Source organism: Porites lutea, chromosome 7 (assembly GCF_958299795.1).
Source record: "Porites lutea chromosome 7, jaPorLute2.1, whole genome shotgun sequence".
NCBI lineage: Eukaryota > Metazoa > Cnidaria > Anthozoa > Scleractinia > Poritidae > Porites > Porites lutea.
This window is the reverse complement of record NC_133207.1, coordinates 2,134,874-2,157,623: the sequence shown is the minus strand read 5'-3', so window position 1 is coordinate 2,157,623 and position 22,750 is coordinate 2,134,874. Positions and strand designations below refer to the sequence as shown.

General features: G+C 40.0%; 2 protein-coding genes across 2 annotated transcripts in view; one reads left to right on the top strand and one right to left on the bottom strand.

Moving 5' to 3' along the window:
- Nucleotides 1-22,750, top strand: part of LOC140942743 (axin interactor, dorsalization-associated protein-like) — a 46,060-nt gene that overhangs the window by 20,429 nt on the left and 2,881 nt on the right. The window contains exons 6-8 of the mRNA XM_073391723.1: nt 20,954-21,012; nt 21,540-21,671; nt 22,291-22,413. Of these exons, the coding sequence (XP_073247824.1) occupies nt 20,954-21,012; nt 21,540-21,671; nt 22,291-22,413 (314 nt within the window). The remainder of the gene's footprint in view (nt 1-20,953; nt 21,013-21,539; nt 21,672-22,290; nt 22,414-22,750) is intronic.
- LOC140943212 (uncharacterized) lies at nt 1,668-6,656 on the bottom strand. Its single transcript, XM_073392281.1, has 4 exons — nt 4,732-6,656; nt 3,015-3,327; nt 2,601-2,750; nt 1,668-1,919 (listed from the first exon to the last, which is right to left on the bottom strand). The coding sequence occupies exons 1-4, from the start codon at nt 6,654-6,656 to the stop codon at nt 1,668-1,670; spliced, it is 2,640 nt and encodes an 879-aa protein (XP_073248382.1).

The window sequence follows — 22,750 nt, the reverse complement described above, 5'->3', positions numbered from 1 at the left end:
CTCTTGGGCTGTTTGCAAAATTATTTTTTGTAAAATCACTTAGCCTTTCCCTGAAAAGTCACACGAATGTGCTCTAAAGTTAACTGAATTGTTGAATACAAGTTTATTGTTTGATTTAAATTATAAATTTATTAATGGGAGCCTCGCTTTTAGCCCTAGCTAAATCTATATAGTTTATTTCAAGCCCATTTGAGGGGGGGGGGGGGGGGGCTAATTTAATTTAAAAGCGACAATGGTATCAGTTCTCCATAAAGAACTAGATTGCAAAATGGAAAAGCTCAAGTACAAGAAATTTTAGGTCATGCAGCTGAGGATCAGAATCAAATCCGATCTTCCAGTTGTTAAATAAACCATCCTGGATCCGTCCACACGAAGTTTTACAGTCGTGGTTGATTAATACAGTCTATCATTTATTAGTGAAGAATAAATAGGGGAGGGGAGGGAGGGCTTAATAAAGAGGGGGGGCTTAATAGACGATTTACGGTATTGCAGCAAGCTGTGCGTCGACTTTTTCGCAGGTCTCGGCTATTTCAAGCGCAGGAGTTTTCGTTTTATCTACCTGGTGCACTTGCAGAGGATTTTATCACGAATTTGGTTATCTGTGTCTTCGCCATAGTCACAATCTTTCGATGCTCGTCTGAGTCTGGTTGCAAACTGTCGGATTGTTTCCCTGGTGCTTGAACTAGCTGTCTGAAACAGTGTCTAGCATACGTAGTGTCGACTTTGGGAGCGAAGTATACGTTAAGTGCATCGACCGCTTTCCGGTAATCTTTCACATCTCCCGTGTTCGGCAGGGTAAGGAAAGTATCTTGAACATCGGGTCCCGCGAGATGGAGCATTAATGCACGTCTCCTCTGCCTGTTGGCCGCGTTGTCTTCATTTAGAATTAAGCCTTTGCCGTCTGCAAATAGTTCGAACGCTGTCATCCACCGCTTCCATCGCAAACCAAGCGTGTTTTGGTCCCCATGACAGTCGAATGTTTTGATACGGTTTCGTTCATTATCGTCCATGTTTCTCGCGATCTTTTCGTCTCCCTGACTTCTTGGGGTCTTGTTTTACCCTCGTCGCCAATGTTGTGACCGATCTAGTCGTCAAATAACTAAGGATTACAACGGATTGAACCTTAAACGATAGCTTTATTCCGCCTACAAGACTCGTGGTCCTTAACAACTATAGTCAGGCGTTCCATGCCCTACTGAGGGGGAATCTGGGTCCTAATACACTACACTTTTCAGCCAACAACTCCCAACATTTCTTTCGTTCCGAGATCGCCGAAGCGAAGCGCAACAATGTTGGATGCGTTTCCATCGCTCTTCCAACATTGTTGGGGCCACGCACGCTCATTACGCATGGTTTACAAAAAGACTTATGGGTTGTATCCTTCCCACGATGCACTGCAGGTCCCAACATTACTGGAAGTTGTTGCATCCGTTTGCACACCACTCCCAACACGCACGCAACGATTCCCAACGTTTGCACGCAGCCTTTAACCGGTTTCAAACTTTGTGCAACAACATCAAACAACATGCAACAGGGTGTGCAAACGGAAGCAACATGTAACAACAACAATGTTGGAAGTTGTTAGCCAACAATGTTGCGTCCGTTTGCACGGGGCTTAATATTTGCACACTACCATTCTGTTAGACAACATTAATAATCAGTTAGCCTTAGATAATTTTGTATTTCTCACCTTTCTCGCGAAGGGCGTCTTGAGTGATCTTCACTTTCCTGTAGCTGTCAGAAGTTTTTGCATGTTCTTCCCCAAACAGTTTAAGACGGATAGCTACTACACGCTGCTGAGATTGTAGAGCTGCGCTGAAGTCATGCATGTTGTACTGTGTTACACCAAGTGCCATGTAGCTGTCAGCAGTACTTTCATGGTCCTCTCCAAACAGTTTCAGACGGATACCTAATGCACGCTGGTGAGATTGTAGAGCTGCGCTGTAGTCATGCATATTGTGTTGTGTTACACCGAGTTGCCTGTAGCTGTCGGCAGTGCTTTCATGGTCCTCTCCAAATAGTTTTATACGGATAGCTAATGCATGCTGGTGAGATTGTAGAGCTGCGCTGTAGTCATGCATGTTGTATTGTGTCACACCGAGTTCCCTATAGTTGTCAGCAGTGCTTTCATGTTCTTCTCCAAATAGTTTAATATAGATAGCTAATGCACACTGGTAAGATTGTAGAGCTGCGCTGTAGTCATTCATGCTGTATTGCGTAACACCGACTTCCCTGTAGCTGTCAGCAGTGCTTTCATGGTCCTCTCCAAATAGTTTGATACAGATAGCTAATGCACGCTGGTGAGATTGTAGAGCTACGCTGTAGTCATGCATGTTGCATTGTGTTCCACCGAGTTGCCTGTAGCTGTCAGCAGTGCTTTCATGGTCCTCTCCAACAAGTTTAAGACGGATAGCCAATGCACGATGGTGATATTGTAGGGCTGCGCTGTAGTCATGCATGTTGTATTGTGTTACACCTAGTTCCCTGTAGCTGTCAGCAGTGCTTTCATGGTACTCTCCAAATAGTTTAATACGGATAGCCAATGCACGCTGGTGAGATTGTAGGGCTGCGCTGCAGTCATGCATGTTGTTTTGCGTTACACCGAGTTCCCTGTAGCTGTCAGCAGTGCTTTCATGTTCTTCTCCAAATAGTTTAAGACGGATAGCTAAAGCACGCTGGTGAGATTGTAGAGCTGCGCTGTAGTCATGCATATTGTGTTGTGTTACACCGAGTTGCCTGTAGCTGTCGGCAGTGCTTTCATGTTCCTCTCCAAATAGTTTAATACGGATAGCTAATGCACACTGGTAAGATTGTAGAGCTGCGCTGTAGTCATTCATGCTGTATTGCGTAACACCGACTTCCCTGTAGCTGTCAGCAGTGCTTTCATGGTCCTCTCCAAATAGTTTGATACAGATAGCTAATGCACGCTGGTGAGATTGTAGAGCTACGCTGTAGTCATGCATGTTGCATTGTGTTCCACCGAGTTCCCTGTAGCTGTCAGCAGTGCTTTCATGTTCTTCTCCAAATAGTTTAAGACGGATAGCTAAAGCACGCTGGTGAGATTGTAGAGCTGCGCTGTAGTCATGCATATTGTGTTGTGTTACACCGAGTTGCCTGTAGCTGTCGGCAGTGCTTTCATGTTCCTCTCCAAATAGTTTAATACGGATAGCTAAAGCACGCTGCTGAGATTGTAGAGCTGCACGGTAGTCATGCATGTTGTATTGTGTTACACCTAGTTCCCTGTAGCTGTCAGCAGTGCTTTCATGGTCCTCTCCAAATACTTTAATACGGATAGCCAATGCACGCTGGTGAGATTGTAGGGCTGCACTACAATCATGCATGTTGTTTTGTGTTACACCGAGTTGCCTGTAGCTGTCAGCAGTGCTTTCATGGTCCTCTCCAAACAGTTTAACACAGATAGCTAAAGCACGCTGATGAGATTGTAGAGCTGCGCTGCAGTCGTGTATTTTGTGTTGTGTTACACCGACTTGCCTGTAGGTGTCAGCAGTGACTTCATGTCCTTCTCCAAACAGTTTAAGACGGATAGCTAATGCACACTGGTGAGATTGTAGAGCTTCACTGTAGTCATGCATGTTGTATCGTGTTACACCGAGTTGCCTGTAGCTGTCGGCAGTGCTTTCATGGTCCTCTCCAAATAGTTTAATACGGGTAGCCAATGCACGGTGGTGAGATTGTAGAGCTGCCGTGTTGTCATGCATGTTGTATTGTGTTACACCGAGTTCCCTGTAGCTGTCAGCAGTGCTTTCATGGTCCTCTCCAAATAGTTTAATACAGATAGCTAATGCACGCTGATGAGATTGTAGAGCTTCGCTGTAGTCATGCATGTTATTTTGTGTTACACCGAGTTCCCTGTAGTTGTTAGCCGTGCTTTCATGTTCTTCTCCAAATAGTTTAATACGGATAGCTAGTGCATGCTGCTGAGATTGTAGAGCTGCACTGTAGTCATGCATCTTGCATTGTGTTACACCGAGTTGTCTGTAGCTGTCAGCAGTGCTTTCATGGTCCTCTCCAAATAGTTTAATACGGATAGCTATTGCACGCTGGTGAGATTGTAGAGCTGCTCTGTAGTCGTGCATGTTGTATTGTATTACACCTAGTTGCCTGTAGCTGTCAGCAGTGCTTTCATGTTCTTCTCCAAACAGTTTAAGGCGGATATCTAATGCACGCTGGTGAGATTGTAGAGCTGCTCTGTAGTCGTGCATGTTGTATTGTATTACACCTAGTTGCCTGTAGCTGTCAGCAGTGCTTTCATGTTCTTCTCCAAACAGTTTAAGACGGATATCTAATGCACGCTGGTGAGATTGTAGAGCTGCTCCGTAGTCATGCATGTTGTATTGTATTACACCGAGTTGCCTGTAGCTGTCAGCAGTGCTTTCATGTTCTTCTCCAAAGGACCTTGTTGCTGTGGTTAACCCCCGGTTGTATGACTGAAGAGCTTCTGAATATTTTTTTCTTTCAGTGTAAAATATACCCAGATCTAAGTAGCAGTCCACAAGCGCTTTAATTTGTATTTGACCATAACCGCCAAAGTCGTGACTTTTAGGGAAAGTTTCTTTGCTTTGCGTGAGTGTTTTTTCATGATAATTTATTCGTGACCACAATAGTTTTTCAGGGTCTTCACTATTCAAAATCCAGAGCACCTGTACCACAGCTGTGTGAAAAGTTAGCAAACCAGTTGAAGGTGTAACATTTTTTTCGAGGCACTCTAACGTTCGGAGAACCAATTGGCTTGTATTGTGTTTGGTTTTAGTGTCAGCGTAAAACTTTGTAGCCGCTCCTAAGAGATAGGCAAACTGTAATTCGAAAGGTTGGTTGAGCAAAATGTTTGAGTCCTTTTCAAACTGCATTTCATTGGTAGTTTTTTGTGCTTTGCATTTTATCGGCGGAATAATGAGGAGTTTGCAATCTCCTACTGAAGAGGACAGATCTAGTGATTTTTCATAGTAGTAACTTGCATTGTGGAAGTCATTTAGGGACTGATAATAACAAACGAGGATCTGAAGAATAAGAAACTTTAGAAATAACGCCTCTGGGTCGATGCAAGTCTCCAGTAATGAAAGCGCCTGTTGTAGGCAGTGGACTCCACTCTTCGTTTCTTCTTCAGTAAGGTGACAGATTCCTAAATAGCAGAAGCATTTGCCTTTTTCCTGATTAGAAACAAGAGACGATGCTGCTTGCAGAATTTTCACCTCAGAGAGAAGCTGATTCGTCTGTCCTTTTCTTCCCCAGGTGGCTTCACCGAAAGCTTTGGAAGAAAGTAGCTGCCTGTGGTATTTTTCATTTCCATGCAGGTTGGCTGCTTTTATGGCGGCATCGTATATGTAATTGAAGTTTTTACCTTCACTTTCAGTCCAAAAAAGTGAGTCAAGAAACAACTCCCCCTTGACCAAAATCTCAAAGACAGTGTCAGCTGTTTTGGAGTCAAAACATCCCTCTACTAGGCTTTGAATAATGCTCTCCTTATCCTCATAAAATGCAATATATGCATCCATGGAATGCCCGGTGAGAAATTGTTCATTTAGTTTATCAAAGTGCGAGACATAGAATGCATTCAAACGTTCCTTTGCATTGAGAATCGTCTCTTTCATATCAGTGTCTCCTTTCTCTTTCGAAAATGATTGCAACAGTTTGTGCATTGTGAAAGTCCCGGGTTTAGAGCCTGAATCAATCAGTGATTTCCTCCGAAGATTTTGTAACATTCTTTTGGCTTCAAAACCACTTTTGGTGCCTAAAACGGCCACAGCGACCTCAGTAATGAAATTCCCAGGGAGAATGCTAAATGAGATTAGTGCTTCTTGTTCTTGTGCAGTAAGTCTCTGGAAAGAGGAGTCAAAAATGAACTGTAGTCGATGGCTTGCCGGGTAATCGTGATTGTCCAACATGCTCACGATACTTTCTGTAGAGGACGCCTTGAAATCATCTAGAAAATGGCGTGGTGAAGCATTATCTTCAGATATCAAAGAACACATTATTTTTATGGCCAAAGGAACTTGTCCGCAGATATGCGCGACTTCTGCGCAATCCGCACGCCTCGCATTTGGAAGTAACTCATGAATTAGGCATTGTGTAGAGTCTTTATCTAATGTTCTTATTCTTAAGCCTTGATGGCCTTGAAAATGAATGTCCATAAACTCAAGAGACTCTCTCGTGGTTACAATGCATGTCAGCCTTGGGTTTTGCCTGAGTATTTCTTCAAGAAGTTGCATGACCTCTTCCTTCACTTTTGGCCCACCACTTTCTAACAAATCATCGGCATTATCAAGAATAAATACAGACTTTTTTGATATTTGGGTGAATAGTTGGCAAATCTCATCGTCAAGGGACAGACGCTGATGGGACGGTTGATTATTGATGGTTGGTTGCCTTGGAAGGCAAAGAAACTTTGAAGTCAGATCTGCTTTTGACTGCAGTCCCCGTAATGAGACCCAATACACAGGTAGCCCTTGAGTCTGGAGCGCGTGTCCCACTGTAATTGCAACTGATGTTTTTCCGAACCCAGGTGAACCCCAGATCGACACCAGTCGGGTAGATTCGGAAGTTACGTGTCCGATGATCTCTTCAACCTCGCTCTGTCGCCCAGTGAAATTAGGAACCATTGAAGGAAGGGAGGCCTTTAATGGCTTCGTACCTTGCATATACGGTGAAAGGAGGAAAGTAAAAATAATGAGGTCACATACACAAAAATATATATACTAGGTATACCTATCGATAGAGTGGCAACGAGCAAATCATGCGTATTTAATTTTGCATAGGAATGGAATCCCTTTTTTCCAACATTTGACAGTTTCTTGGTCGGTTCCCAAAATCGTTCCATGTAGCAAGGATTAATGCAAGGATTATTAAGGTGTTATGCATGTATCAGAATGTATCAGTCAGTTCTCAGACTCCTGTGGCTGTAGATCTACGAACCTGCCATATAAAAGTTTGAACTGTCATGAGGGATTTTTTTTAAAGAATAAAATCGGCCTTGCAGAGGAAGCGATCGGTAATATTTAGGGGGAAATCATAAGCTCAAACAATGATCGTTTCTCTTACCGGTCCAGCAACAAAATTACTGTCGGTTCGGTTTCACTTTGTAAATAAATCTTTGTGCGGTTTAATCATTTTAATCTCCTTTGAAATTCCGCGAGGCTTTTCGTTACCCGGGAATTCAAAGGTCTTCATTCGCCCACGGTATTATGTTCATGTTCAGTTTACTACAGTAAATCTATCATCTGGCATAGTTTGTCGACAGTTTATTGGGGCATTTCCAAAGCAGTTCTTGAAGCCTTTTGGACTTGACCTGGCGGAAGCATTTTCACGGCTTCCGAGTTCAGAATTACGATGCGATTCTCAGTTGCTCGTTGTTCAGGTTTTTTTTTTCCTTTTTGTATTTTTCGACGGACAATCTCGCCTTTTTAGCTTTTCAGATAGCAATACCTACTTAGATACCGAAATTTCCATCATTTCTTTAGCTTTGGTGGCGGGTTTGGTGGGCTATAGAAATAACTTTGGTGTGATTTTCTCCTTTGTTTACAGGGTTTCGCTTCTTCAGGTCTAGCTAAAAGAATCACAGCTCTTTCATGTAGTATAATCATTAAAATTTGAGACATACCAGAATCGACTTTTTGCGATTAAAGTTGGGCGACCGCCAAAACAGCATATGATCAGGGTGCAAATAATGAAAGCTCAAAACTATACAACAAAAGTTATTTTGCGAGACATTTTTATGCAGTCTTTAAGCTTTGGGTAACTGGTAAATGCAGGTGCAACATCAAGTCAATAGGATCTTTTAATTTTTGCGCGCTTGTACTGCTTCCTTGAAAATTGTTGAAACTGCTCACTTGACCTCCATTGTATTCCTCTCTTGATAGCTGCTATTTTCCTCACCGAACGTTCGTGGAGAAGTTTCTAGGGTTGTAACTTACCCTTTGTGTTTCCTGATGAATCGTTGTCATTCAACCTTCCACCGATCTTTCCTAATTCCTTACTTGCCTCCCCATGATTGTCGTTTATGTTGTCTAAGAATAGAAAATAACTTGCCATTGGACACAAAATTTGAAGTTTCAGAATTTCACCTTTTCGCCTTTTTATATTTGTGTTTGGTTTTTACAGTAATATGACTAGGAAAAAATTACATCATGGAGTAAGAAATCGATGAATACGGAAATTAATAGGGAACAGACACTTAAATGTGAATAACCGTACCAGCGAATGTCAACACCCCGTTCCTCTGTCGATGCTAACACCTTGTCTACGGACCAGCAAGTTTAAACGGAAATCCTGTAGCTATTCCAGGCATTTGCATAGTGGGGGAACAGTGGGTGCAGCGCAATGAAATTGAAATATAAGAGGAGAACTCCCCTTTATTCTCACCACTTTTGTAGCCGTATGTCTCCCCACTCTATAAACGCCTCTAACAAGCTAAGACATCCAGTAATAATACAGACACCCGCACCAGCTAACGAATGAAGATCAGTACTCCATTACTATCTTAACGGAGACGCTATCCGTTATACAAGACCATTTTATATCATATATTGCGTCACGTTAAAACAGAGAATCCTTCGTTTAGTATGGCTTGGGTGCATTGGGCAACCCACACACATCCTCTGACCAGAACAAATGGCAGTAATGTGGACCCCCTTTTTGTACAAACATATCCGACGATTCGAACCCTTGTTGATATACTGGGTTTATACATCGCAACGACGTCAACCAAGCAGACGAACACTTACCGTCAAAATGAGGCCAATTTTTAAAAACGAGTGGGTCATTTAACATGTTGAACACAAGAGAAGCTGCCATCGTGCAGGCAAACGACTTCCACAAATTATTAGGAGGTTCGAGGTCATTGGCGAATTGAGAAACACCTTTGACGATCACCCATTCAATCTTCATGTCATGTGCTGCTACAAAGACACCTACAACAAATAGTGAACAAATAGCGAACCTCAGACGACAGCATAAGAAAATAAACTACTTTTCCCTTAAGCTTTTTCTTTACAGAGCACTTTATAAGATAAAACTCCACATGAAGTCTTTGCAGTACTGTGACAATTTCTCTTCAAATTCACGCAAATTGATCATCTCCTTTTTTTTTTCACTATACCTCTATGCCATGAACGGGAAATGTTGCGCAAAGGACATTCTTGTCATTCTTAAGTTTTTCTAAAATTTTAAAGATACCCATATGAAGCATGTCATCGCAACTTTTAACACAAAAAGGTGAAACTCCTTCTTTTTCTGCAAAACAAAAAAAAAGGGTTGAAAAATTTTCCAGCTTCACTGCTTGAACTAAATATGGGTTGCTGCTCATTCTCTAAGTTAAACATATTGAGGACTACAATGGAATTTGAGCTGCAAATGATACATAACCGTAGACAAATAATATAAGTTATCAGATTTAAAGCAAAAATAAGGCCAACCTTCTCCTTCTGATTCAACAGCAGTCGTATTTGAGTTGGACACACGTGACAGTTTAGCACTAGGTGGACCCACACCACACAATATCTCGCCATCACGGTGCACATTTACTTCACGAGTGTTTGGAATTCTCAATGGTGGATTCCAGCCATCACTAGAATGCTGAATGAGTTTTCCAATATCTTTTCCCACTGGAGTTCTGAAGGCTTCGGTAGAAAGCTTTGAGGATATCACAACATCTCCTAACCTCACCGAGTCTGGTTTAAGACTCTCACAGCAGCCAACAGAATAAACAACTTTAGGTCTCAGTTGCGCCACTGCATTTTTGGTGACGATTAGCGAGCTACCTGGACCGGAAGAACCTTCACAACACTTCATCAGGGCGACCTTCAGTTGTTCGCTCTCACTTTCACCCACGTTTCCAAAGTAAACAATTCCAAGGTCTTTGTGATAACTTTTAAAGCGATTTTTCATGAAAGCGTAACATGCCAAGAACTCACAGTCCTCCACGGTCAACAAAAGAATGTCAACTGGGAGCCAATCATCGCTCCAAGGCTCGGACTTGTTAGGAAGGTCACACATCTTGGGCACTTCAATAGAAACAAGAGGTGGAGTATCATGTTTTTCCGGCAGTTCAAGAACATCTACCTTTCTCTTAAGCTCTTGGTGTTGGGCCATCAATCCTTCTTGTTAATTTCCTAAAAAGAAGGTAAAAAAATTAGGGATGTAATTTGCGGTAAGCTTTCTATGTAGGGTATAAATATAGGAGATACAAAGTATGGAAATGATAATCTCATTTTTGGGCGACATCCGCGCTTTACTTTTAAGAAGTTTGTTTAGCAACTTAAGCACGCTTTGCGCCACGATAAGAAATTTGGGAAAACTCATGGGTTCAAGCAAAACACAAACAACTGAATGTAAATGATAATAGGAGGAATGTAACGCACTAACTCGCTCACGGTTATATAATAGCTGATAGTTCTCTACAGGGTGTCCCAAGAGTTCGTTCCTCTAATTTCATGAGCTACAACTTTTGATAAAAACTTTATTTTTACATGAAATTTCGAAAAGATGTTTATTGCTCTATCGGGAACATGTATTCAGAAGTTCAGTAACCGGCATAACCCCTTTGTTTTTTTTGGTTTGTTTTTTTTTTTTTCACACTCTATAGTAGTTGCGGCATTGAGTGGGATAAGTCATGCTGCGTGTAAAGCCACAGATGATTCATTTTAAGCTTTTTTATCGCCTGGTATATGCAGAAGCCACTTGGACTCCCAAGCAATATAATTTTTTACATTAGGCAGCGGAAAAAAAATATTTGGGGCATTGATTCAAGAAAAGATAATCATCCCGGCCCTTTACCACAGTAAGGCTTTTGTCCTTCTTTACAAATTTCAGACAAGCTGAACGTTGGTTGGCGGACTACAATTGTAGGTTCAGGGTTTTTTTTTTTGCCAACGCAGGGGTCTCCAAACTTTACTTTCATGAACCCCGCTCCACACTTGCTAACTGTTGTGACAGCTACCTCGTCGGGTTTCCTCTTTTGTACCTAGCCTTCTTTAAAACTATTTTAGCGCTTTTATTCAGGACTTGCGGTCTTCCCCCTTGTTTCTTGTCTTTAAAACCTCTATTTCCCTATGACCATCTTACCACCCAACATTCGGATTTTTCCATTTTTTCTAGTAATTTCTTTAACTGATAAGCCAGTAGGTCGAAGTATACATGTTTCAGCTCTTAAGTAGCTGAGTGTTTTTCCGTTGAGAGGGTTTATCTTTTATGATATTCACAAAAAAAGGAAGGAGTTCATGCAATTCGGGCTACAAAATACGAAAAATATATGGCGGAAAAATTTATTCGTGCAGCGCACGTTTGGCGCGAAAGTACACAAATCGAATATCCGAGTCAAAAGATGGCACGACAAGTATGAAATAATAAATTAGATTGAGAGACAAAACTTTTGTTTAAACTATTTGCTTATCAAGTCCAATCGTACTGCGTTACAGACTCATAAAGTAGAGGAACAAATTTTTGGGACACCCTGTATTCTATACCCTTAAAGGGAGTGAAGCTTTACTATTTTAACATCTTTTCGTAACCTGCAAACATACTGATTTTGTGCTAGCCAGCGAAAGCAGAAATATTTTCAGTCGTCGCTTCCCACCATTCAAAAGCTGAGGTGGAGAGAAGCGTCGACCGGAAATACGTCTGCGTCCGCTGGCTAATTTTAGCAAGAGAGGCTTGATTCGTGGATAGTAAAACCCCCAAAATCGCTCGTAACTCGTTTGGCAGCGGTGTTGTAAAGCAAAATGCCGTTTGGGTTGCACGTTTATCGTAGCTTAAATTTAATTTGCGCATCCCATGTTTTAGCATTTTGCATACAAATGATCTAACTGCATTTATACAATGATGCGAATGCTACGCGTGCTGTGATTGGTCGTTGTCCATGATCTATAAGAGTACAGATACTGAATACCGTCACGGGAAACTTCTTTTCTTTGTTTGGTTCAACATGGCACGCGGTTTTGAAAATTTTTATGATATTATTTTGGATTTAAGCAAGTGAAAGCCTCGAAAAAAAAAACTTAGTAGGAGCTATTTACAAAGAAAAAAATGGAGAAACGGAGACAAAATTTAAAAGAGCTCTTTACAACTTGAGAACAAATAAAAAAAGAAATGACCAAGATTGCATGAAAAAAAACTTACCGCCAATCTCAAATTTAAAGTTTATTTCTAAGCTGGTTGAAAAGTCTGTTGCAGTTCAACTGACGAAACATGTTATGACCAACCATCTTGACGGGACGTTTCAGTCAGCATACAAAGAATTTCACTCAACTGAAACAGCACTACTTAGAGTACATAATGACATCTTGTGTTCTTTGGATCAAAACAAGTCGGTCATATTGCTTTTATTAGACCTTTCAGCAGCTTTGACACGGTGGATTATGCAATACTAATATCTCGACTCTCGAACCATTTTGGGGTGAAGGGAGCTGCATTGCCTGGTTTAAGTCCTACTTAACCTCCCGCCAACAGTTTGTTAATGTGGAAGAGGGCATGTCATCAAGGCGACCGTCGTTGCGTGGGGTGCCTCAGGGGTCTGTACTGGGTCCACTGTTGTACCTTGTCTATACTGCGCCGATTGCTGATATCATCAAAAAGCATGACTTACTATACCATCCGTACGCTGATGACACGCAACTATATATTTCCTTCAATACCGATTGCTGTGCTGATCTTGATGAGGCAAAGTTGCGTGTTGAGCGCCGTGTTGAAGAAATTGACCTTTGGATGTGCAAAAACCTATTGAAACTTAATCAAGACAAAACTGAACTTGTCGTCATTAGCTCCAAATTTCGAAATAGACCAAATCTTGAATATGTTCGGGTTGGAGATGAGTTCATTGCTCCTAATTTGACTGTACGTGACCTAGGAGTCATCATGGACAATTGCTTTTGCATGGAGCAGCATGTAAAAAAGATACGTAGTGAGGCAAATTATCATCTCAGGAACATATCAAAGATCCGAGGAATATCTCACCCAGGACTGTGCTCAATTCTTATCCATGCTTTTATTAGTTCTAAGCTTGACTACTGTAACTCACTTCTACATGGTATTCCAAAATACTTAGTTTGTAGATTACAGCGTGTTCAGAATACCGCGGCAGCTCGCATTGTCACGTTAACAAGGAAGTATGATTCGATTACCCCAATAATGTTCAAGCTACACTGGCTCCCCGTACATTCACGTATTATTTTTAAGCTCCTGTTATTAGTCTATAAAGCACTCAATGGCAAAGCACCCTCTTATATTTCTAATCTCCTGAGCCATCGTAAGTGCTCTCGGTCTTTACGCTCCAGTGGGCAAGAACTGCTCACTGTGCCACTGGCTAAACTAAAGACTTATGGAGATCGGGCTTTTAGCATTGCTGCACCAAGGCAATGGAATAACTTGCCTCTTATTCATTATTTTTAAAAGACATTTGAAGACTTATCTTTTTAAAGAAGCCTATGGTTTTTAACTTTTATTTTTAATACACGTTTTTTTTATTTCTTTCATTATCTGTAATTTATCTTAGTATTTTTAGATCTTAGATTTTTAACTTTCATTTTTGTACAATGTATAATTTATATATTTTTTTAAGCTTTGTAACTAATTTATCTCGGTATTTTATTATATTTTTTAGCTTTTACGTTCTACGTTAACCTGATCATTGTAAAGCGCTATGAAAGAGTAGCTGAATAGCGCTATATAAATTATTATTATTATTATTATTATTATTATTATTATTATTATTATAATGATCATGATGAGAATGAGAATGAAAACAATCTGTGACATTATTAATAAAAGCAGGATAAAAGTAAAAGCATTCGTATTCCATGCAAAGATCGCGAGATGAACCCAACGTCACCAAATATTGTGAATTGCAAATGTATGTGAATTATACCATTTAAATAATTGTGGACGTCATTTAGTGGGAGAACTCGTAAATAATTCGATGGATTCTTACGAGTCGCTTAATCGCGTATCAGTGACTAAACTAGGGGTACCTTCCGGCAAGTGCCAACGAGGCGAATTCGTTTATCTTTTGTGAAATGTGCCTATTCAGATCTTCGCGCTATATATATATATATATATTTTTTTTTTTTTCATAATTTTAGAGGTTTAAAATAGATTCCGCTATAGAAAAGGATGGCACCCAACTTCAAAACAACAACTTTGGCACATTGCAGGCTTTCACTTTTTGATAGGCTATTTGCATGATGGCGTCATTTTACTACTGTGACCAGGATCCTTCAGGGTTTTGCTTTCTTGTGCAAATTAGCGCTTTTGTTATTTAAACCTCACTGGCGCTGCCAAATTTAAATATGAAAAGAAAAACGAAAAGAATTCTGGTCGTAGTAGTAAAATGACGCCATCGTGCAAATGGCCTATTATCAAACAATAACAACATGGCTTGAGACTTTGTTGGTAAATACGAGCAAGTTAGTACTTATGTTTCATGGAAAATTCAATTGTATCAAAACTATAAACGTTAGAAAGAAAAAGATACTTCAAATGAGGCCTTTGACTGCTGAAAATATAAACAATAATTAAATTCCGAGTAACAGCGTCATCAGGGATAAGAAATTAAAATGTTTCGCGTGGTAATATACGTAAGAAAAAATTGGTGTAAAGTAAAATGTGTGAAAAGTGCAAGAATGGGGCGGAATGTATCAGAGGTATAAAAATATAAACTTGAATAAAATACAAAGATCTAATGAGCGAATGTAATAGGACAAAGAGTCTCTTGAAAGGCATAATGATAGTCTTCAAAACAAAAGGTCTGCAAATTCGTTGCATTCCTCACGAGGGTTTTGGACTGTATAAATGTAAATCGAGCAGCAAAAAAAAATGCTGGTTGACAAAATATCTCGAATAAACTCTAAAATAAAAGGTCCGCAAATACGTTGCATTCCTCACGGGAGGTGAGGACTGGCTCAATGTAAATCGACCTGCGAAGAACACGCTGGTTCTGACAAAAGTTTTGAGAATATAACCCTATGCCTTGATCAACTACCGCTTAAAATTCAATTCACAAAGGAAAAGAGAACACTGAAAACCCTGGTTCTGAGTCGAGAAGCGAATGTAAATCGAGCTGCAAAGAACAAGCTGGTTCTGACAAAATTTGAGCATAAAACCCTATTTTTTAAAGCTGCTGCTTTAAACGCAATTTATAAAGCAAACCAGAACACTATATAAATTGCCCTTTCAAACTAGAAATCGTAGTAAGGCTTGCTCACCTTTTAGGTCCTCTTGAACAGACAACGAACAGCTGCACACTGAATCACCCAATTTCGGACCACGAGTTGTAAATACAAGACCATGACGTCACTATCCAAATATGGGGTCTTACTTACACGCAAATATGATCAAAAATGCAAATTTTAGAGGGTTACGCAGAATTTGAGAGTTTTTGTCTACATTGCGCGGCGTTATAATTCTGCCGCCGAGTCAACCTCGCTTCTTAGCTCAGTTGCCTCGTTGGCAATCATTCAGCTTAAGGTCTTTTGTGATGGCAATCAATTCACCCCTTGGCAGACTAGTGGGGGCTTGTGTTTCTCAGTTGCTTTCCCTGAAACAAACAATTATCAGTGGCAATGATCAATGTTCTTGTTGGAGACAAGATAAACAGTCTCGACAAATCATTGCTAGCCTAGAGTACGTGTATCCGCCCCCTCCCCCCCCCCCCTCCCCGCATTGTCAAAGGAAAAGAGAAAAAAAAAAGGGAGTTACCTGTGAAAGCCGAGTCCTGTTTCCATAGAAAAAGGTGTAAATGAACGAATCCACGTGGAGCAACGTACAAAGCCGTGGGCTTTGGCCGTTACCTTTGCGCCATTTTTATTCAGCGTCAGGGGAGAACGGGGTGTCAAATGAGGGAGAAATCACGTGTTCTTAGAAGACATCAAACATGACCGATTGGAAATCTGGATTTTGATTTAGAAATCCGGATTTCGGATTTGCAACAAAACGCAAAATCAAGACAAGAATTTGAACGCTAAGAAATATGTCCTTGGATTTTCTTTGTTTCGGTTCTATAGGGAAATCTGCTGAAAATGGATTTGAAAAAAACTGTTCTCAAGAACAGCGATCTCCCACGCGTAAGGATAATGCGCGAAGAAACGACCACTGTTGACGAGAATAGTTTTGCAAATCTTAATAAAATGGTAGAAAAGGAAATCCATGAAATCAGGATTTGGATTTCTTTAAAATTCATCTTGACGAAGCAGTTGTCAAAGTTGAAATCCTGTAGAAATTTGTTTTTTAAAACCCGTATTTTAAAAACCAAATCAAGATTTCCCGATCGAAAGCACCCTTTAAATAAAAATTATATTTTTGTGCAATCAAGTTTAATTCATCACAATTAAGTAGAAGGGGAGAAGAGCCTCGAGATACGTTTTGTTTTGATTAATTCGTCAAGCCTTGGTAAACGAGTATTCTCCTCGAATACTGAGGTTCGGGCTCTTAGCGCGCGGGGTTTTCTCACTTTTTCGGGCATAAGTGTCATTTTCTCTTCGGAAAGCTGTAAGTACCTCAAAGTGCCCAACAAATACCCCGGGGAAGATGGGCACGCTAGAAAAGTTTCAGTGGAGCTGGGACTATAGGCTTGAGTAGCCATGGGTGTGAAGTACGCGGTTCGTATTCCTTTCTTTACAAAGCACAAACGAAATCCTCACAAAAATGCCGCCACCTAGCTACGTACGCAGGCTAAGGCCCGGGGTTAGGGGCGCGTGCAAAATCCCTTCTACCATATATAATATTGTTTTTGAAAATTAATATTTCGAAATTACGTTTACTTACGACTTAGGATTTTTTTCCACAAGAAGTGTTAATGGTTTGCTCTCTCTTCATAACTTTTGCCAAAACGGGGACTAGTTAACTTATTTTATTACAGGGCTGATTCCGCAAGCGAGCAAGGTGAAACGAGTCCTTTGGTCTCAAGCTGGGCCCATGCTCTTGCTCGCCCAGGATGGCCCACGAAAAAATTTAAGTGAGCATGTTCAGCCTCATCTTGGTGTAAATATTCCACATGTGGTGAAATTGTTTTGGATATTTCGGGAGTAGATTGTGCGATAAGATAGGACTATTATGCGATAAATTATGCGATTTTTTCAGGGCTAATTTACATTGTTTAACAAGGTTTTCAAAGGAGAAAAATCACTTTAATGTTGTTTAACAGGCAATTTGAATGTAAAAGAATAATAAAACATCTATTTTAAAACAAAATAGTTAAATTTGTCCAATTGTCTTGACCCAGAAAAAAACTAATAGAAAGCAAGAAAAAAGGACACTTGTTTAATATTACATGACGCCGTTACACCGCTGACCGCACTGCTTGTCTCTGAAATCAAAATGGCTGCCCAGATATCGTGATCGAAGGTTTCAAACGTCTTGTAAGGCTTTCTTTAGTGGTAAATCACTTTAAATAACATTAAGATTGGGAAAATGTTTGATTAAAGTTAGAATTTATTATTTGCTTTACTTGACTTAAGCATTTTTTTACGAATTACGCGATTTTCCTCAAATTGTGCGATCGGGTGCGATTACTCCCTGGATGATATCAAAAAAGTTGGCGACGGTAGGTAAATAACAAGATTATCCTGGCATAATTTATCACATTATAAATGTTAGGTTACATATTATTAATGTAGATTAATAATGCAGAATTTACCTTATCTCTAATTTGTAGTGTTAAGGAACTTAAATGATGGATGGAGTGGTCCATTTCCTATCAGAGTAGAAAACAAGGTTTGCTTCAAATACGATATTGTTTTCTTTATCTTGTATTATTTAAGAAATGGAATATGCATTAATTTTGTGTTTTTCAGTGTGACACTAGCCTCCCTGCAGACGTCCTTTAGGGTTTGTTCGTCACACATTCAGACCTGCCAACCCCTGATAAAGGAAAATCTGGAGACCCATGAAAAAAAATCTGGAGATTCCATAAAAAATAGTGAGATTCTATTTTTTTCCCGATCAAGATTAAACAAACCCCTTTTCCATCGAGGAAAGTCATTAACAGTTTATTTAAATGTTTTATTTGTGTTCCCTGTTGTAAGAAGATGCAGCTTTCTTTGATGATTCTAATAGGTCATCACTAGGACGAAACTTACAGACACGAAGAAAAACGATTAACTCATTAAGTTTATTGAACACAAGCGAAAATCACAGCTGGGTACAAAAAAGTAAGAACAGTGTTCTTCTTTATTAGTTTTTCACTTTATGGCACAAGCATTCCTCGTTAATTTCCCATTTTTATTCTGATTCAACAACTTAAATCATTTCAGAATGATTTTTCCCAAAACCCGTGAGATTGAGGAGCCTTGTCGTGAGGCCGTGAGAAATGACAAAAAATCGTGAGACTCACGGCAGAACCGTGAGAGTTGGCAGGTCTGCACATTCATTTCTCCCCCACGATGTCTGCTAAACACAGCCAACATTTACGTTCTTGTTTGTTTGAATAAGCCAATAAGCGGTTAGTTATTGTGTCACGATCAGCCAATAACGAGCTGCAATACAACTGAAATGGCACCTACGAATTATTTCTCCCTTTTTTATAGGAATATTTATTCCATGCCTATGCATGGATGAGACTCCGAAGAAAGTTGTAAGAAGTTTTTTGTTTTCTCTGCAGCTGTAATTTAGGAAAGGACCAAGTTTGTGTGTTTAGAAAAAGTGCAGTCAACATCGCAAGCCTCATCAAACGTGCTCTGGACGCTGATGTGTCTTTGTATTCTTCAAGTGAATTATTTATTTGCACAGCTATCTTCTACCTGAGACAACTCAAATGTTTTGAAAAAATCACAGAAATGATGCAATAAAGCTGTAGTCAGCTGTACAGTTTTTCCGGAAGTTGTTGTAAGTATAAAATAATCTGCTTTTCTTTGAAAGACTACAGAAAACAGTGTCTCACACGAGTGTGGAGCGGTTTTCAGCACGGTTGAAAACAGTTACGATTAACTCTGTATATATTCGAAGTATTAAGAAAAGAGAACTTGGAAATGTGTATAGGGAAGATTTTCAAAGCATTCTTCGAAAACAAAGGCTGTTTACTTTTTTGCAAAATGTAATTCCACCAAGGTCATGGGTCGCGGACCAAGCACCAATACGCGAAATTTGGTTATATTTTTTTCAAGAGTCGGTAAAACAAAAAATTTGAAGTCTACAGCAATGTGCTTCCAACGGCAGAAAAAGGTTATCTGAAAACTTGTTCTGCAAAAAGGCACGTCTTCCCGTTGCATTTCATTTATTCACAAGCTAAGTAAACATGACCCCGGTGCTGCCGAAGTCCAAACTTCAAGCTAGAACGACAAATTAACCTACCTGTCAACAAACTTTAATTTGGCTCCTTCAATGAAAGAAAGAATGCTTATAATCAATAAATCATTGGACCTTTCATTTTTCACCATATTTTATTTCTCAACGGAATATTTAATCACGCTGCAGGTTGGAAAAGTCGCGGACCAAGGGCAACATACTAACTGAGCAAGTCACTCGCTAACATTTCCTGCACCGATCAATCTTCAACCAAGCGGGGTTCCGCAAACAACAAAGAAAGCCCCTCTCTCGACAACCCTCATATTCCCTTCGCTAATATCACTGAGCGTTACAGCAGGAATACCAATAATTGTCACCTTTGTAGCTTGATCTTTCATAAGATTTACCAGGGGCGAAACAACAACAACAATATGTCCAGTAGTTCTACGCACTGTGTCGCAAAAAAGCGGCAAAGCTTGATACATAAGGAATTTGCCAAATCCCGTCGGCAAATGTATGAACTCATTGGTCTTCTCTATAAAATTTGCAGGATAGATTCTCTCTGATACTTGTTTAACTCTGTATTTATTACAAATTTCTCGCACACCTGATCAAAAGCCTCACTGATCGTGTGAATCTGAACAAGCGGCTCGTGTTACATTTTACAAAAATCCTTAAACAGGCTGTGATTGGTGAACGTAAATGTCAGCTGTGTTTAGCAGACATCCGTGAGGAAGAAATGAATGCGTGACAAACAAACCCTAAAGGACATCTGCAGGGAGGCTAGTGTGACGCTGGTATTCATTTCATTCATCCTATTTTAATTTATCTCACCTACACTGTTCATGTTCAATGTGGCTCAGTGCAAGCCGCACTGATAATTCACTTCATTATATAAATACCAATGAAATACCAGGTGAGCTTTCGCATGAGGACATGATATCTTCACACATCAAAATAACATGTTATCTTCACAATGAAAAGAGCACTGTTGCTATGGCTACATAATAAATTGCACCTTGCGCAGCAAGAAAAAATATATGAAAGTGAAATGGTTTGGTATTTCATTGGTGTTTCTATAATCAATAGCACATTACATGACCACTTGGAGATACAAAATTTTGCTTCTTGTGTTAAAAAATATTTTACTTGTTTGCTGCTCTCATCCGTGAAATATTCTTGAACACGCGAAGAGAAATTTTGTATCTCCATGTGGCCATGTAACATCATCTATACCTTGAATGAGTTTTGGAAATCTTATACATAAATTGACAAAAAATAAAAATAAAAATTATGAACTCCAGCTTGAATTTCTTCAAGCATTTTTAATCATTTTAGAGGTACATCTCACACTCCAGACAGTGCTTCCTCCGATATGCCTGACAACTGAACTCTTTTGGCAGTGCATCTTTTTTCTCTTGGTCTCTGGGTACCAAATTTAACTCTTTGCATTATCTGTATTACTAACTTGTGATTAATTCATTGAACATTAGCCTGAGTATCAGGCGTTTCTGGAGGAAATAGGGAAGAGAGAAGAGTGAATGGGAGACAGCGACTTCCTCTCTGTCTTCCCTCCTCCCACCTCCTCCCCAACTCTCTAAATTCTCCTTTCCCCTAACCCCCCTATACTCATGCTAATTGAACACTCATTCTGTACTGGATATTTACCGTGTCAGGTAAATCATATCATGATGTAATATATTATCACCATTTTTATTTGTATTAACAGTGGACCTGGTATAGCAGGATATGGAGAGGAAAATGGAAGTGAATTTGTCGCCTCAGCAGGTGAGCACATGAGTCCGTAGTAGAAAGAAGTAAGCTTACTTTATAATCACACAGAAACTATTTGTGATTGTATTTATCCACGAACGAATGAACAGGAAAATGAGGCTACCTTTTTTTCTTTTTTTTTTTTTCAAGTTTAGTCCTTGTACTGACCCGCAAAAAATTGTTTTGAGAAAAACTGGTTTTTAGTTGGTTTCCAAAGCCGGCCAGAATGCGTTGACTTTAAGTTACTCTTGGCTTTACAAAGCAGTTTGTCTAAGACAAACTAATTCTTCAAAACAAGAGGGGACGTCGATAATATATTGTCCACGCATCTATAATCAAGAAGAGATGGTTTTGGCACTTGCTTAACATACAAAGCCGTTCTCCCAGTGAGAAATGTCTTCGAGAGTAACAAGAGACTTTTTGACGTATATCTATTAATTTACCATTACATTTTTTTTCTTCCCATCCGATAGTTATATTTCCTTTCACTGATTAAACTTTTGCATCAAGAAACTGAATTTTTGGCTGTCGTTGCTTTGCAGCCCAGGGAGGGTCGTTGTTGCCAAGGATACCATATGAAGAGGGATTTCATCGTTTTGTTGTGCAAATTGACCGGATCGGTCTAAAAGATGCGCATATTTACCTAAATCCTTTCATCAATGTCTCTGTTAAAGGTACTGATAAACTTTTCGCTCTTTAGATAACTTACATTTACAATCATGTATATATAGAAAGCGCGAACATTGCGATATTGTGAAGTGTGCGTTATACTGCTTTTTTCGTTATAGTACATGTGAAACGAGCGTGAATTGCATGCAAGATTGAATTCAGTTCCTCTACTAGAAAAGTGGCGGGCTTGTATTCTGTAGAGCGTGAAATTTTGTCAGCCAGGAAAACGTTTTCGGCTTTGTCACCGGCCAGTATGTTATCTTCTGAGCAAGAATGGCGTGAAACAGAAGCCGATTAGTAATCGGCTCCTGCGTGAACCTAAAGCATTAATTCCGTTCACCGGTGAAGGGAAAGCGCCCGTGAAGGAAGCAAGTTGAAATAACCAGAACATTTCTTTTCTCCGCCAACTATTTTTTTTCCTTAACTATCCCGTCCCTGAAAAGAGGAGCTTAATTTGAAATCTTTCCTTTCATTAGATTGCGTCAGACAGAGACTGAGACTGCGTGAGCAGTCTTTCTTTTTAGTGGAGGTTCACCGCGAGACACCAGAAACGAGGGAGTCTCGTCTCGTCTCAGAAATAAGAGAGACTGCCTAACTTGTTACATGGTTTTTTCATTCCTGCAGACGCTAACAGTGTCAACGTGACCCCGCCTCAAGATACACCCATGTCAAACAGAAAAGATGGAAAATACATCAACTTTGACATTGATGTGGAGATTCAAAAACCAATAGAAAAGCTTCCAAGAGGTAAAAATGATAATAAGCTGTGACGAATATAGGAGGGGGGGGGGGGGGGGGCAGTCTGAGAAGCCCCCACCCCACCACCCCCAGGCCATGTGATTTTCTCTAGGGAATACGCTTGCATACATTATGCAGGTGGATAGGGCGACATTTGAAGGAAACAGTTCTTTATGAAGGTAACATCACGTGCTTTGAATTACGGATAACCAAAACGTAGCTAAAAATGGCTTTTATGACACTTTATGTATGGTTCCAAAGAAAAAAGTTATTTTATTTACTATTTTTTCCCCAGAGGGTTCTAAATATTTTTCGTCGTGGGGAATCACTTGGATTACAGAAAAGC

What these genes read in the sequence shown, in the direction of transcription:
- LOC140943212 (XM_073392281.1), bottom strand. Translation starts at nt 6,656, where the DNA reads ATGCAAGGTACGAAGCCATTAAAGGCCTCCCTTCCTTCAATGGTTCCT. An exon ending in AGCCAATTGGTTCTCCGAAC is followed by an intron (nt 3,328 to 4,731) that starts GTTAGAGTGCCT and finishes GCATGATTGTAG; the next exon opens with TGCAGCCCTACAATCTCACC. An exon ending in ACAGCTACAGGGAACTCGGT is followed by an intron (nt 1,920 to 2,600) that starts GTAACGCAAAAC and finishes CAATCTCACCAG; the next exon opens with CGTGCATTAGGTATCCGTCT.